This window comes from Tyto alba, unplaced genomic scaffold (genome assembly GCF_018691265.1).
Source record: "Tyto alba isolate M040663 unplaced genomic scaffold, T.alba_DEE_v4.0 Super-Scaffold_22, whole genome shotgun sequence".
In the NCBI taxonomy this organism is placed as follows: Eukaryota; Metazoa; Chordata; class Aves; order Strigiformes; family Tytonidae; genus Tyto; species Tyto alba.
The window spans coordinates 29,892-46,617 of NW_024881296.1; the positions used below are offsets into that span (position 1 = coordinate 29,892).

Here is a 16,726-nt window from a genome sequence, read left to right on the forward strand (position 1 = left end):
TTGGTAGCAAACTGTGGCAGGGTGCTTATGGTACATGAATGTACAGAGTTTTTAAATGTAGCTCATGCTGGATCTTAACTGATCATTGTTCTGTTGATGATCTTTGCCAAACAAGCAAGTTTAACTGTCCTGTATAAGCCTTAGTAATATTATTTTGTCTTCCTTGTGCTTAAAACTGCGAGCTTGGTCATAAACTTCCTCTTTGGGATACACTTAAAAGTCAGATTTATATCATGTATCAAGCACAATAAGGAATTTCGTGTCTGGTTTTTATCAGTTTAGCCAAGCACTGCCAGAAATCTTGCTGCATCTTGCAAAAAGAGTTGTTGTGAAGGGGGTGAGGTTTAAAAAAAAAATGCAAAGAATTACAAATGCGAAATATTTGAAGGTTATAAAATGAAGCCTAGAAAAGGGTTACCTGGTTATTTGATCCAGTGAATCTGCATTAGTTTCACATTTAATGCAGGTTAGATGTTTCTCTATGATACCTTTGCTTCATTCAGTGCAGGGGACGCAGTTTATGTTCTTGGTTCCCGTGCAGCAATAAAGCAGAAGGCAATTTTCTGCACAGCTGAACTGAGAAGAAAGTCTGCATCTCAACTTGATCTTGGTCTTGAAAGGGCTTACATAAGGTGCTGGGGCCAGGGGCTGTTGCGTCACCTCCATTCCTCCCCCCATTCACATAAACCAACACAAAAGGTGTGATGTGGTGGCTGGTGTCACACAACATGCAAACACATCCCCACACAGATGTAGTGATATGAAAAACACTAAAACAGAAAATATTCCACACTGCTGCTAATAGACAGTCCTGTTCATGTAAGACATGGATTTAGGAAAGGACTGTAAGTCTAAATAGCTTTCCTTTTGAAAATGAAAAGTGTTTTTTTTCACTTACAGCATAATTAGGTATTACAGGTAATTACCTCAAGTTAAATATCTTCATGATAAAAGCTAACAATATATACAGATATGGTGAGTGCCCTATAGAAAAGACAGAGCGGTGCACTAGGCGTCTCAAATTTTATAATAAATTGGCAGATGCTCCTATTAAGCTGGAATCCCGATAGAGCCGAGCAGTTACTTCTGGAGTGGATTGCCATTTCTGTTCTCGATCTTGTAACAGACGGCAGCTAATCTATCGTGAGAGCAAGGGAAGGCAGCACATCCCTCTTAAAGAAAATACTACAAAAGCTTCAGGAGAAATCTCTCAGACACTGGATGATAAAAGGCAGCTAATGGATGTAGATCACAAGTTGTTTGTTGGACTTTTGGGGGGGGGGGGGTGTGTTTCAGGTTTGCCTTTTTCTCAGAAAAAACCCTCAAGATAAGGAGGATGTGATGGTGTATCTGCTGAAGGCTGAGCAGGTCGTGGTGTTGGCTTTACTCACTTCAGAGCAGCCAACCTGCTGCTGTTCTCTGTCACTTGTGTGATGGGTGAGCTCTTCATTTTGTGCTAGTTCTTGTGGTGGTGGTGGTTTGTTTTTTTTTTTTTTGTTTTTTTTTTTAACCTGCAGTTTTATTTCAGGCCACTCCTGATGTGACTGGTGTCGCATGCTTTGACATCTGTCTGGTCTAGAGGAAGGCAGCAAAACCTGCTGGTAGCTCACCCCACTGACAATATTTTAGCTCATTGCTGATGAATTGGAAAGAAACAGCCAGTCTTGCATCCTTGTCAAGCTCATGGAGTTCTAACCCCTTGGCTTTTAGATAAGCAATACCCAGCTTTGCAGATAAGCAGCGTGATGCACACAGTGTGCATCCAGCCAAAAGCCACATGGTGTCACCCCCTTGGCTAACAAGAGTGAGAACCTTATTTCCCTGAACGTATGGAGTACAGCAGTAGGAATACCATGTCAAGGAAAATTAAATTGAGGCAAATCCCAAGGATTGCAGTGTCAGCTGTGCTTCACTTTGCTGTGCTCCGTAGTGGTGTGTGCTTGGAGCTGGCATGTTTGTTTAGGATAAGCTGCATCCATTTTGGGGTGAGAATGAAGCAAAAGTGTCTGCTTGAATCTATGATGGAGAAGCTTAGCCACGGTTTCCTCTCTCTACCTCCTGTCCTTCTCCTCCCTTCATGGCCATATTTAGCAACCATTGCCAGTTAGACAATGCAAATTTAAGGCTGTAGATTATCGGCTTTGGAAAAATAGGTGGGAAAATGGGCTATCTCATAAAAAAGGGGGGTTGGAAAGTATAATTTCTGTTGCTGCACAGGGAGGAGGAGTGAGTGTCCCCTTACTCTCCCTTGCAAAACACAAATACAGCGTTTAGCCTGACAGAGTTCACCAGTGCTTCGGAAGAAGCTGCAGTTGCATTTTTAAGGATTGCCTCACACACACGGATTCTCCCTTGGGCGACTCGTGCTTTTGCTGCTGCAGCCAGCATGCTGCTGCGGCCAGTGCTGCAGACCCTGCTTTACTGCTGCAGCGTTTACCAGTTTTGCTTCCTTGTCTGCGGTGTGGAGGTGGCAGATGAAGCTGTGGATGTTGCAGCGAGGCGGAATGTCTCGTCATTTGTTTCAGCCTTGGCCAGGGGCAGGTATTTGTCCCAGCTTTCCTGTGTAATCGACCATCAGAACAGTCCCCTGACCCGGTGTTCCCTGCAGTGACCAGTTGGGTATTCCTGGGGCATAGTGGGGGAGAGGGTCAGGCAGACCTGCCAAGGAGGCAGAGAAGCCTCCTTGTTATCCAGTACTGCATTCCCAAAGGCGCTCCCAGTGTCCTCATCACTGTTACCGATCCATTACCCTCTGCTGTCCGGGGACAAGAATCTGGGATAAGTGGTAAGCACTTGCAAATTGAATTTTAATGAAAGCTGTAAGGTTGCTTCCATAACCCGGATTTGTTTGCACTATTCCTTTAAAATCAGATATTTGTAAAACCCTAAAGATGTGACCTCTTGGTAGATGGTTAAAGAGCATTTTTGAGCAAGCTTTTCCCTTTTACTCCTCCTATTTTCCCTACAGTCAATTGCTTCAGCAGACATGGATTTGAATCAGCTGGAGGCTTTTCTCACCGCCCAAACCAAAAAACAAGGTGGCATCACATCAGATCAAGCTGCAGTCATTGCAAAATTTTGGAAGAACCACCGAATAAAGATCCACGAGAGCCTGATCAATCAAAGCCGTTGGGATAATGTCTTGAAAAACATGAACTGGCGAGTGGATCTGAAGTCACAGTCAAGACACGTTGATCAGATAAACACTCCTGTTGCAATAGTTGAAATGGAACTGGGAAAAAATGGGCAGGTAAGCTTTCTTTTGCAAAATGTGTAAACCTGGTTTAGCAATGTATGTGCTGAGACATTTTACCTGTTGCTGAGTTCACTGCATCCAAATCAAGTCAGTCTATTTTTCATCGCCAGGCCTTTAATGTACTTGAACTTGTGATCCATCTTTGGATACAAAGATACATTCTGGGTGGTGAATGCAATTTTGGGTTTTTTTCTGTATGTTCACATACTCTTTAAGCTTGGAAAATCTGAGGAAGCAGAAAACAAACATAAAACCAGCCATACTAGCAATTATATTAAAATTATATTTGTCTTCCATGCACTGTGAAGCTGATTTGTCTTTTTTTTTTTTTCTAATCAAATACTAAAATTACATAATATCTGCAAAGTAGAAGCTGAAAAAGAATAAAGTTCGCAAATTATGATGGTCAAGCATCCCTTGCATTTTAGGACAAATGAGGGGAAAGACTCTTCTTTATTTTGCACAACACCTATTTTTACATTACACGTACATCTTTATTACCAGTCACATTATGCAATCTCGTCTTACCCGCCTGAAAGAGACATATAGCTCTATCAGTGCTGAACACTGTATTTTTTTTTTTTTTTAATCTTTATAATTCATATGAATGTACAACTAGAGGCACAGCTTCCCATCCTCAATTTTACTGTCTTTTCCTGACAGGAAATATGTTTCAGTGTGGTATCTTTTTCCTCTACAGTGTGTTAGTGAATCTTAAAACCTCATTTCTTAGCAGTAGCTATTGCAGATCATACTGTTAGCTAATTTGGGGGGGTCGTTGTCAATAGTTAACATTTAGTATGTTTCTTTGGATTTTGTAATATTTTAGTGTTTTATAGCAAAGAGTACCTGGATTACATATAGCTAAAAAAAGAAATTATGTACCCCCCACACACACACACGCACCTGGAGTATTCCCATGCAGACCGAATGATTTAACTGAAACTGTGTGGCTATACCAAGGCCAGAATGAAAGTACAAGTAAATTGGGATCCTACTGAGACAGCATATATTAAAGTTATTCTGTTAGTCCACTTTTCCCTCTTGGTCTTTGAAAGTTTATCCTAAATGTTGAAGCTCTAGCTTCCACTTGTGTATCTCTGCAGTGACCAATACAATAAAGGGGGGAGAGTGTGTGTGTGTGTGTGTGTGTGTGTGTGTGTGTAGGGTTTTCCTGGCATCAAAAAAGTGGAGTTTGGAACTGAATTAATTAATTGGAAATAATTATAATCCATTAGTAACAAATGTAAAAAGTTTTAATTGAAAAAAAAAGTCTGCAGTGACTACATTAGTGAGCAAATGAGAAAATACTCAGAATCACTGTTGTATTTTATAAGGGAATTATGTAGTTAGTGACTTTTGTTTTGAAATTGTTTTTTCCCTGGTAATGGATTATTACAGTAACATCAATCAGCAAGTACATTTGTATTTCTTCCACACAGCGCAGAAATGGTTAAGATTCAGTAAGTTCATAAGTTGTACTTCTGCACAAAGAATGGACTAATTACAATTAAACTACTACTCTAGCATACAGTTACTATATGAAAAGACCCATCAATTAATTAACATTTGTCCTCCAGGGGAATGTACAGCACTGGAGATACCATCAAATTTACTTAACAAAAGGGAGGTAAAAATTGACGTTCAATTTTCTAAACACAATGGAAAGAAGGGGATGAGACAATTCTTTTACAGTTGTTTCCACCTCAGTTTTTTTTGCTGGCCATGGCCTTGCAGGCTACAGATTTAACCCTAGTTCCAATCTTCAAAAAGTTTGCGCTCACTAATTAACCAAGTGGACCACAAGGAAAAAAGACTCCAGCCCGTGGCTCAGCAGGCCTGGAGCGCTGCACTGACGCTGCCAGGAGCTCTGCCAGACAACAGGAAGGTAAGTGAGAGATGAGAGAGACTGAAAAATCCATTTCTGTTCTCTCATATGGCAGCACATATTGCTGTCAGCAGGCAGGCTGGCCAGTTGCAGTTAATGTAACGTCTGAGAGGGAAGAAGGAAGAGGAGGAAGGGCAGAGGAAGGTAGAGAGAGGGGGGGCAGTCTAATTCTGAACCCATGGAGTGTCTATAAACCCACGGCTGCTTTCATTGTATCAGAAAAGTGTAATAGTCTATCTTGAAAAAGTTGTCTTTAGAAGAAGACTGAATCTCTAATGAGTGTCTTCCTTTTTTACCCCCTCAAAGACCTAGGACAGAATTCAACTCTCATAAATGGAATTGAACAAATAGGTGTACCAGAAGGACTGTTTTACCACATAACAGCACAGAAGACATAATTTTATTTAAAATTATCTTCTACATTAAGTAGTAAATACTGTAAAAATTCAGGACCTCACGAAGTAACTGTCCTAAATTTGGTGCCCATCTTTACGTAACGACCAGTTTTTCTTTACCCTGATGGTAAGTCCTAATCTCTCTCCCCACCTCCAGTGTTAACTGGCTTTTACTTATCCTTTCCCCATTTCTCCCTTGCAAACCAAACCAAACCAAACCCCTATCTCACCTGCCTGCTGCTTCTCACCTGCCAAGTTGTTCATCTGAAGCGCTTCTTTATTCCATGCCAATTTTTCCTGGTTTTGCAGTGTATGTACCCTGTGCTTCCTGACCTAAACAACCGGTCAGCTATAAACGATTCCTAAAGAGAGGGGATCCTGACTGAGCAATCGGGGACGATGCCTTCAGGCAACCATAAACTTCTCTTCCCCCCATGGTGCTGAAGACTTCCTAAAGCAAGAAATCACTCATCCCTTCAAGTATATAATTTGTTACAGCTTTCATGCATCACAAAGGACAAAAGAAGTATACAAGTGATTGAAAGCAAGCGAACAAGAGACCAATACTCATTAGGCTTCCTTCAACTCAATCAACAACTGAATAGACTGTTTTACACTACAGGAAGAATCAAGTGAAGTCAAATATTAGTTTTCCCTTTGCCAGACAGTGCACAGACATTAATTATGACGACGGGTGCTGGGGACAGCAGTAGAACCGTAACGAAACACGGCCACTGTGCAGGCAGCTTAATGGTCATCCCCTGGCATCGCCAGTGGCGTTGCTGCTGCCACTCAGATGTGCAGTGCTTCCACGAGCCTCCCTGAACATTTTATTGCTTCAGAGGACATGGGATGACCTGTCTCTGCATATACAGAGAAAAGGCTAATTCTACCACTCAAATGTGCTAGGCGAGTTAAAACATTTTGTAATAATAAAAACAAAAATTATACACGAGCATATAAACATCACCAGTAAATGTGTGTTAAAATATATCCAAGCAGAGCGGCTTTATTCCCAGTGAGCCAATATTTTTATGAGGAAGAAATGAATATGAATGTTATTAAATTAACTAAATCAATGTTACTTGATTAACTCAAGTCACTTCAGCATTTGCTAAGAACATTATGAAAAAGTCACAACCTCCAAGTGCTCTCACACTATTGTGGGGCTGAATTTCTGGGAATATATTTGCCGTCTTTGTTTTAAATTTCTGATACTAAATCTTTATGTTAAATTGATCCTTGGGAACAATCGATCCTGACTAAAGCAGGTAAAATGAAGTTACGTGCTTCTTCCTGTGTAAAAAATAAGTGAGTTTCTGAAAACAAACCAAGTAATCGAAGCCCAAACCAACAAGATTAGTTCCAGTTTTACAAACTTAAAACCTCCGGTTCTACTTTGCCAATTAGAACAGTGTGATTTTTAGCAGCAGTCATTTTGATTAAGTTCTACTTGGATTGTGTTTCTCTGGATAGATTTTTTTTTTTTTTTTGTTATGTTTATGCATAGCTAGTCAGGAAACGATGACTTTTAAATCATGAAATTTCAAACCATTTAAATAACAAAAAATCTCAACCAGGTAAGAACCAAACATGACCCAAGACACACCTGGGTTGACTGCTTGCCTGTAATTATTAAAAAAATATAAGAAAAGGGCATTTTTAAAACAAAGCTTTTATTTGTTTCAAAGGAAATAATTTTCTGTAGATGCGTTTTCAAACAGAAGACCTTTCAGACTACAAACTCACCCATCAGCATTCTTCTCTCTCAACAAAGCAGCAGTTTCTATTAGCTTTTTCCTTCTCTCCCATTGTTTTCTTTGCTTTTCCCGAACCTTTGAACAACAAAACAAATAATTTGCACTTTAACTGGTAATTCTATATGGATCCTTATTGCACGGACTGAATTTTCATTTTTGCATCTTAGCTGGCTTAATGTTAAGACAAAAGACCACTTCCACAGTTCCACTCTAACACCTGAAGGAGATGTATGTCAGCATGTCTAATTCAGCCAGCAGAATTTCAAGCATATAGACATTGTAAAACTTGAATAGCCACAATAAATATTCTTACATTTTCCTTTTCTTTTTCTTTGTTCTCTTTAAAGTCTACATCTTCAGCATTAATGTCCATCGTTTCTTGCTCTTCTGTTTGGTTGATCTCCATAGGTGCTTCAGTAGCAGATTCCTCTTCTGTTTCCTGTAGGGAAGTCTGCTTCTCATCACCCAATCCATTGCTTTCTTGTTCCACTAGCGTGTTATCTTCAGGTTCTGAAGGCAGAGTCTCTGTAGAAAATGTCCCAGAGAGGAGACTATCCACTTTGCTGAGAGGAAATTCATGAAGATTATCGAAAAAAGGTTTTGGAAATCCAAAACAACTGGTAGCAGCTCTAACAGGTCCCCCTCCTGGATACATCTGAATAATGGATCCGTAGCCTATGAGAGCAAAAGAATCAAAACCACTGGAAAGCCAGGCTTTCTGGGACCAATGAAGCATACCTTTATGAATAGGTAAGTAAGTTGCCTGCTCTTAATCTAGCCTTCATCAAATTTAACAGGCTGCTGAACTACGCCTCAGGGTGGAAAATCTTTATTGGAAGGACAACAGTTACTGCAACTCAGAAGGACAAGGTAACTCAAAGATTATGCCTGTACGAAACATGTACTTAGGATGAGCACAAAACGTGTAAGTAATGACAAATACTGAGAAAAGATAATTTAATTAAGAATTTAAAATACAGATTTTCTACACTATTTCTTACTTAGCAATAGGGAGCGGTTTTGATAATAATAAATAAAAGCTAATTTCAGCTGCATTAATAGGCAGAGAATTTCTTCAACATCCAGACTGCCCCTCTGCAGAGATGCCAGATGTTTAAACATACTAAAAAGAACTTGCAGTAGTTATACTGGAACTGCATCCTATTTAATTTACTTCAGAAAGTATCCCTATGGCCAAAAGTTGCTGAAACGAATAACTGATTTGTAGTGTAACTGCCTGTGTGCTTCTCGGCCAGCGCACAGCACATCAGGGCGTGCAGTATTACATCACACTTTCTACTTTTCCAGGATTCTGGGATATAATTGTCACCTCTGTCTAGTGCGTTTGACTTACAATAAAACTAATTAACTGAGTTTGAGAAAGAAGAACCAAGTTGAACTTCTAGAATGTGCTCAAGAAAATGTCATATACTACTTTTAAAATACACATTTTGCAGCTGGCACAGTGAATGAGGGGAATGACAGTATCTTCAGTGCTGTGGGCTGTCTGGATTCCAGTCTTACCAGTCCTGGTTTCTGCTGTTCCTTTTCTTGGACTTCCCAGGCGCCTGGGAAGAATCTGCATACAAGCTCCTTACAGCCTTTTCTGAGCACAGAGTCATGATGCCAAGACAGAAACTAATATACATCTACATACAGTGGTATCAACTTCAAATTTCATGGGTTTTTTAAATAGCAAAAAATAAATCCAACTGAAATATGCAAAATGCAACTTTCTCCAGTGGAAAACCAAGTATCTCTCTGAATACTGGAGACATCAAAAGTAGATTTTAAAAACTGAGACAGTATTTTGAAGTACTGCCTTTTAAAAGTATCACAACAATGCCTACTTCTTAAGTCTCAAGGAAGCCCTCAGTCTGTACATTACTAAAGCTACTGTGTTGTTACTGACCTCCCATTCGCTCCATCACCGCGCCCAGCACAAGGCCTGCACATGTTTCCATTACAATCATCTTGTTGCCAGCACGGATGTTTCCTAAAGTCAACATCTGAGCTAGGGTGTCATATCGCAAGTGGCTAGAAGACAGAAGGTTTTAAGAAATACCAAATTAGTTTTCTTGGAGTTAGACATGCTGCGTATCAGCTGAGGAGCCTGCCAAAAAAAGTTGGATTACTGGTAGATTTTCAGGAACAGCATCAGTGGTCTTCAGAGTCACCATGGGGAAACTTGTAATTAACCATCTGGTAATAAAGAAGGACTAGAACCAAAGCCAACAAGCAGGGAACACGTATTTAGGTTTACAAAGAAAATAGCAAAAGTAGGATATGAAGTAGGGTGCACATAATAAAGCACACATCCCATGCCAAGCCAGTCAAAGTAATTTTTAAACTTATCTTTTTGTTTGTTTGTTTACTCTGACATGTGAGTTTTGTAAAGAATAAATGGTATTTGTATGCATTTCCTAATCCAGTAATGTACCCTGAGTGATTTTCATCTGTTTCGCAGTTGCAGGCACCACCTGCAATCCAGGATCAAACCCCAACTCTACTGACAGCAGCACCTGCACTGAAGAGACTCCCTGACGGCCAAGGAAATGACAACTAATCCTAACAGATAAATAAAGCCAAGGGAAGGAGATGGGGGAAGGAGAAGAAAAAATCAGATGTGGCTAGATCTCTGTCATCATTGCCCCCACCCCTCAATGTTCACCACATGTCTGTAAATCCTAGAGACTTCTGACTGAATATGATTTTGAATTCCTAACCCATTAAAGACAAAAAAAATCCTGCTTTTGGTAGGTGGCTTGTTATTTTGATTACTGAGCCAGAAAGCAGGGACGACAGGCCCCTGACCAAAACCAGGTAAGAGATACCTCTGAAAATGCAGAGCCTCAGTCTACCTAGGTAATTAGCAAGATGGTGGTGGCAGGGAAATGGTAAAAGCTGATGCTGCATGTAAAAAGAGTTTTCCTCTTTCCTGCAATACCATACCGATGAATTTTCTGTATTGCATTATGTTTCATTAATTTGCAATCGTTCCACTAACAGGAAGACCAGAATAAATGTATTATATATTCTGGTATAATACAGGTATTAAAAAAAAAAAAAAAGAAAATATCTTTCTGTTATTAAAAAAAAAAAAAAAAGGCAGAATGAAATCTTACTTGATTTTTCCAGGTTCCCTTGCATAATACATTGTTGAAAGAATGCGAGTGGACGGTCTCACAATTGTAATAACTGCCTCATATCTGTAAGAAACACATAGGAATAGTCTTATTTCAAGCTCAACAAATTAGAGAACTACAAAGTGTTTTCCACATTTTAAAATTCACTTACTTCTTTTTCTTCTTCTTTATGTATTTATCTTGAGCAAATTCTGTTTTGTCTCTGAATGTTGTACTGTTCTCTATTAACTGTTGAACTATTTCCTTGGAAAAGACAAATTATTTTTATTATAGCTGGTATTTATTTCTCATTCATTTCATATAAAGTATTTTTTTAAACACACTGAAAATACTTCCTTCCAGTAGAGGCAATCTGTCATTAACTTCTACTGACATTAATGGCAAAGTAAATTTCTACTAATCAACATGAAAAGCGAGGCACTACGCTGACTATGTGCAGGAATTTAATCATATACTTCTGTCTCTAAGTGTTTTTAACTACATAATGCCAGCAAAAAAATATAAAATTGAAAATGCTTATCCTGGAAATGGGGTATTTTGTGAGGAAGGAGTCAGGTAGGTGCCAGAACTCCTAAGAGGGCAGACCCGTACGGCCAGAAATGAAGAAAAAGCAGGATTGTTCCTTTCAGCAGCAGCAAGTCATTACTTCAGCCCTTGCTGTGAAGCCTCAGCACCGAAAATATCCTTCTCCTATGCTGAATGTGAATGAGACAACCCTGCTTTTTAAGTGATTAGCTACTTGTAATTATCCTGTATTTAGAATGAGGCAGTCATGTTTATTGTCAGTTACTATGGAACAACTGACTGACTCTGTCAGTCTAACATTCCCCATAGTAACTGGATTGCACGACGGTACCCCAAGTCTTGTGTGAGGCTCTACGGGCAAAAATATTTTACAAAAACAAACCAAGGAACCTGATGGCACCTGTTATATTCACTTTAATCCAACTGCCGCTTTCCTCTTCGGGTCTCTTGTCTGACTTTAGCTTTGCTATCTCTGAGGGTGTCTTTTTTCCATCTCGTGCTAGTTCTTCCCATACACTCTGGCTATTTATCAGACATCACCCGTACCCAGTTAATTTCGTTTGCCTCCTAAATTGTGCTAGACTCCTGTACCACCTCCTTGCACAATGGCAAACTCCTTAGCATTTACTATTTCCCCTGACTTCTTCCTTCTCTAGCTCCCAGGTTTTCCCAGAATTCCAGTTTTTACTTCCTGGTCTCCTTGTTCTAATCTCCTCCCTTTGCCAATCCAGCTCTTCCCCATATTGTCAGGTTCCAGCTGACCATTAAGACCTCCAACAAAAATATTCTTGCATTGCTCAGGGTTTGTCTCCATACCTGCAATACAAGAACAAATGCTGCAGAGTGCGATTTTGGTGGTTGCAAACAGAGCAGTTTAACTGCTAAAACTGTAAGTTTCTATTAAACATGCAGGAAGACCAGTCGTATAACCTGGCTTCACAGGAGTTTGGGGCAAGAAATGACAAAAAAAAAAAAAAGTATTTTCAATGTGGACACTGCATCTCCCATTGTGCTTTAAGAACCTGCTCCAAAATACAGCACTTCTCACTTGCTATCGCTGCTTTTCAGGCCATTATTTCTTGAAGTCCTTCAAACACTTAAAATGTATTATTAACAGTGTGAAACAGCGCATCTTTCTTTTTTTGCCTTACTCCTGGAAAAAGTTAAATGCCGTATCTGGGTTGTTTTGTTGTTTGTTTGGGGTTTTTTGTGGGTTGTTTTTTTTTGTTGTTGTTGTTGTTTGTTTAATTATTGTTTCAACAACATATGTTGTTGTTGTTTAATTATTTATTCCAGTATAATTTACAGTGAGGAAACTGGGGAATATTTCTCTAGGGTAAACAAAAGCCAAAAGGAAGCTGCAGCACTAGGCAATGCCCTGGGAGTATGTGCCACTTCATGTCTTCATCCCAACACTTATCCCTCAGGAGTTGGGAAGGATTTGGGAAGTGAAGGGAAATCAAACCCCATTAACACTAAGGTTGTTTTATTGCAAATAACAAATCATCTCCAAACTAAGCCTGCATCACAAAGACATGTCGTTCACAAACATGAGTTCAGATTTTACCAGACATTTATGGAAGAATAGTATCTCTTGCTGCTAATATAACAGTTTAAAATGAATATTCAGCTACAGTTCAGAAACCAGAGTTAACAAACTCTGAATAAAATATCCTATTAAAATAGGATATTTTAATAACTTCAAATAAAAGTACCGTAGAGGTATGGCACGGACATGCTGAGGACATACAGAAAAGCCAGAGTGATCATCTGCCACGGATAATGAGAACGTATAGAAAACATCAAAGCTATCAGATGGATTAGTACATTCTTCTCAGAGAGGTAACACAACAGGCAGCACAGCTACGCAAACAGAAGAAATACCATTCTAAACTCCTTGGACCCGTCCATTATTAAATGCAGGAAAAAGCAGAACGGCTGCTCTGAAGAGCAGCAGCAAACAGCAAGATGCAAAGAGATGAAAGCATGAACAATTTCTTCTTTTTATTAGAAAGGGTAAACCAAAGATGAGAGAGGATTTTGCCTGATAATATGTGCAGAACAGAACTGGCTGCGATGGTTTATTAACATTTAAGATGGCCTCACTTTTTGACAAAGCGCAGGGTAAAAACCAATCCCTTTTCTAACAGAACTGATCTCTTGAGGTGCAGATAAAACACAGGCATCACGTGTCTGGTAGGTACTGCCCACGGCACACTGAGAGTACATTTGTTACACAGTGTTACTTACTAATACTTTGGCATTTATCCATAATCCTTTCCTACACCTTCCGTAGTTTAATTATTACACAATTTTAATAGGTTTGTAACATATAAACGGTATTTTGAATCTTATAAACAAAGAAAACTAAAAGGTGATTATATAAGCTGTATTCCTTAACAGTTTTAGTATTTCTTTTTGTCTGACTTCTGATGCCGATAAAATTCATACTTTACTCTCTGTTGACAAAGTTGCCAGCCCTAAAGGAAGTTCTCTCTGAAAATAGCTTTTGCATTTTTGTAAAAACAGACCTTTAGGAAACACATGACTTGAGCAGAAGAACAAAGAAAAAAAAGCACTGAAGTCTATGTACCGATAAAAAGAATAGCCTATTTCATAAACTAAAATGTAACCATCAAGGTAGCACAGAAATGACACCAAAACCTTATTTTTACCTGTCCTTTAATACCCTTGTCCTTCAAAGCCTTTATGTCATCATGAGTCAGTTTTTGAGACTTTCCATCGTCAACTATGTTACGATTATCTGTACCTGCTTCTTTTGTTTCTAAAGGAAAAGAATATATATTTGTAAAATCTAACTCTAAATATCTTGAAGTTGGAGAAACATATGATTTTAATTTCACAGAAAGCAGACTTCTCAGGATTAAACCCACATGCTTCATGGCCTTGCAAAGTATTGCCTAGGCAATCAATGAAATGATACATAAAATACACCTTAGCATATAGATATTCACCCAAACTAAGGTTCAGATTTTCTCCCCTGTTAAAAAGCTTATTGTTACACGACTAGTGAAACAGCAGATCAAGACAAAACCATGCACTTTTATGACAGAAAGAATATAAGTAATGTTAACAAATGATTAATAGAAAGGTTTTCCATCATCTGTGGTCTTATCAAAGAAACAAATTAATTGGAACTCATTTTTCCAAATACCAGCCAATCCTCTGCACTACCTGTGGTAGTCTCTTCCAACTCTTGCTTTGGCTGAAGGTTTCCACCACTGGTTACTTCAAATGTAGTTCCATAAATATGTCCAATGGCATTATCCAGATAGAACCACTGCTTCTCAAAAATTATTTTTCTGAAATAAGAAAGTTAATGATATTAAAAGCATTGTTTTTACTATGTCTGAAACCCACAATGGTTGAAACTAAACTGTAGCTTCATATATGCCATTTTTATCTATATCCTTGTAGAAAACCAGCACAAGCACAAAAAGTCAAATTAACCACAAATCCACATTAAACTGAAACCGGTTAGGAAAAGAACAAAGAACTTAAATAGAGCATACAGTAAGAATTTTTTTTTTTTTCCGTTCAAAAGAATTCTAAAATGGCAGATAAAATAAGACCATAGCACTTGAATTATACAGTACCGTTTTTGGCAGCTATAGTCAGAACAAGGCAAGGAATTAAATTAATCTAAAGTATATTAAATCTAGGCAGGGTCACGCAGATTAGTGCAAATAGATGAGCATGAACCTGTATTTTGCAGAGCTCCTTTGAAATAACATTTGCCAAAAGACTACAAAGAAAACAGACAGCAGAGAGTGTCTTATAATTCTAGAAATGTTTAATACAAGAAAAAAAAAATAAAAGGATTTTATTATTCCTTTCATTTTGATTGCACTAAGGGAGGTTTGTATTTTTCTTTCTTCACACAAAAGAGGATCCACAAAGCCTTTAACTTTCAGGATGACCTACAAAGGTTTCCTTGCTGACCAGAGAAATGCCGATCTTGTCAAGTCAAACAGGTACCAGTGTAGATGCCACACTCATATTAGAATCAAAAGTTACCAATATGAGCTGTCATTACGCTGATTATACTCACTACTAATTCTGAAGCTAAGCAAAAAAGCTATTTCCAGTTTTCTACTGACTTAAGTGTGCAATTCATGTATGTTTTACACATGGCATTACTTGTATCCCCAAATGCAATCCAGAATTTAAACAAAGCATAAGAATAAAGTTTTGTCACAGCCATTACATCCTCATAATAAAAATTTAATGACATTATAGTCACTCACATAAAGTCTATTAATCCCTGCCAACACAGATTTTAAAAGACTAATAAATGACTATAAAAGCATTGAAATGACTGAAACGAATTTAGCTAGATATTGTGTGCTTGTGCTCAAATTTCATTTTGATGGCCATTCTAAACAGAATATCCAACCACAGCTATTGTCACATGTTCTTGTTCTCATCAGATTACAGAAAAACTAAATGCAAAAGTTACTGAGTTTCCTGTGTGAATTTTTACTCGACTTTTTTATTTTTTTCTTTTATAGTAGAGGTTTTAAACCAAAACCGAAGATGGACCTAATGAACACATCTTGGCAGTGCTCTGCAGGCTAACAGAGTAACGATCTGATTTTGGTGCCAGGTTCTACGGGTGAACATTAGTCCTGCCAATAGCCAAGCACTCCCCAAATCCTAGGTCTGAGCTGTGCCATTTTTCAACCAGTCTCATTCAAGCATAGTACCTTTAAATCTCCACGCTACTGAATCAGATGTCTGGCCACATTACCCAATACTGACTTCTACACATTGGTCTATAAAATTGTCTGCTGCAATGGGAAGAGCCCAGGCTGTGTCCACTGATTACAGTATTTCCTGCAGGGGTGCAGGCAGTTCTTGCTATGCCAGTTAGCCTAGGAAAAAGAAATAGGAGACCTTTCATAGCATCCTCTCCCGAGCAGGAGCTATCCAGCGCTGATAGCTAGCATCTTCCTACAGTCTGACAGCGACGAAAACACTCAAGCCAGTCCCTATGTAACAAAACAAGGCTGCATGTCGCAGAAATTATACGCCACAGCGAGGTAAGTATGATGAAGGCACGCGCTTGATGCTGCTGCGCCTCTGCTCTTCCATCGACACCGGTTTGACTATAGTAACACAAAACCATCCTAAGTATCTTTCAAATTTTTGCAAAAAAAAAAAGCAGCCAGGAATTTGTCTGGGTATTTTTTGTTTGTTTGTTTGGGTTTTTTTTGTTTTTTTTTTTTTTTTGTCACGGGAACACAGCACTAACATCCTCCATGCTGCCTGTCACCCACCGGCTTAGCGAGGCCGGATGTTCTGATTCACAGCAGGAAAGCTAGGGAGGTCGCACCGGGAGGGACCCCCCTTCCCTCAGGCGGGGCCGCGCGCCGCAAGTTAGAGCCCCCTCACGGGTTGGGGGGGGGTTGGGAAAGGACTAAACGCCAACCTCGCCCGAGGCGGGGGGAGGTGACAAGCAGGATCGAAAGCCCCGGGCCGCCCCTCACCTCCGCCGTAGCACGGGAACCGCTTTGAAAACATCATCCCGCTTCAGGACAGCGCAATCCCCCTCACGAATGCGCGGGCCCGAGCCGAGCCCGCCCGCCATCGCCGTGCGCACCGCCGTCGCGTGGGGGGGGAGGGGGGGGGAAACAGGGGGGTCGGGGACTGCGCCTGCGCTCCCTTGGCCGGCCAACGACAAGGCGGAGTGGGGAGGCGCCTGCGCAATGAGGCTCGGCCAGCCCCGAGTGGGC

General features: G+C 39.7%; 2 protein-coding genes across 9 annotated transcripts in view; one reads left to right on the top strand and one right to left on the bottom strand.

Moving 5' to 3' along the window:
* The window catches only part of LOC116964166 (COMM domain-containing protein 1-like), a 30,105-nt gene extending 19,697 nt beyond the window's left edge, over positions 1-10,408 (top strand). For 3 of the 5 annotated variants that reach the window (XM_042796174.1, XM_042796173.1, XM_042796175.1), the window contains 3 exons: positions 2,969-3,250; positions 8,097-8,169; positions 9,767-10,408. In XM_042796174.1, the coding sequence (XP_042652108.1) occupies positions 2,969-3,250; positions 8,097-8,169; positions 9,767-9,843 (432 nt within the window). In that variant the 3' untranslated portion in view covers positions 9,844-10,408. Of the gene's footprint in view, positions 1-2,968; positions 3,251-5,450; positions 5,667-7,792; positions 8,050-8,096; positions 8,170-9,766 lie in introns of those variants that run through there. The other 2 variants (XR_006165630.1, XR_006165631.1) reach the window with 2 other exon arrangements.
* On the bottom strand, positions 3,353-16,660 carry LOC122153759 (tRNA (adenine(58)-N(1))-methyltransferase non-catalytic subunit TRM6-like). Of its 4 annotated transcripts, none has more exons than XM_042796168.1 (9): positions 16,481-16,660; positions 14,166-14,293; positions 13,646-13,755; positions 10,597-10,688; positions 10,425-10,508; positions 9,212-9,336; positions 7,613-7,974; positions 7,289-7,374; positions 3,353-3,482 (listed from the first exon to the last, which is right to left on the bottom strand). In XM_042796168.1, the coding sequence occupies exons 1-9, from the start codon at positions 16,579-16,581 to the stop codon at positions 3,371-3,373; spliced, it is 1,200 nt and encodes a 399-aa protein (XP_042652102.1). In that variant the 5' UTR covers positions 16,582-16,660; the 3' UTR covers positions 3,353-3,370. The 4 variants fall into 4 exon arrangements, with proteins under 4 accessions (XP_042652102.1, XP_042652105.1, XP_042652103.1 ...); XM_042796171.1 differs by adding an exon at positions 15,698-15,865 and having other exon boundaries at positions 13,646-14,293; positions 16,481-16,594; XM_042796169.1 differs by lacking the exon at positions 3,353-3,482 and adding an exon at positions 6,315-6,402 and having other exon boundaries at positions 16,481-16,659.
* Between the last annotated feature and the right edge of the window lie 66 nt (positions 16,661-16,726).

What these genes read in the sequence shown, in the direction of transcription:
- LOC122153759 (XM_042796168.1), bottom strand. Translation starts at nt 16,581, where the DNA reads ATGGCGGGCGGGCTCGGCTCGGGCCCGCGCATTCGTGAGGGGGATTGC. An exon ending in GTTGGAAGAGACTACCACAG is followed by an intron (nt 13,756 to 14,165) that starts GTAGTGCAGAGG and finishes CTTTTCCTTTAG; the next exon opens with AAACAAAAGAAGCAGGTACA. An exon ending in AGAGAGAAGAATGCTGATGG is followed by an intron (nt 3,483 to 7,288) that starts GTGAGTTTGTAG and finishes CTGCTTCCTCAG; the next exon opens with ATTTTCCAAGCTTAAAGAGT.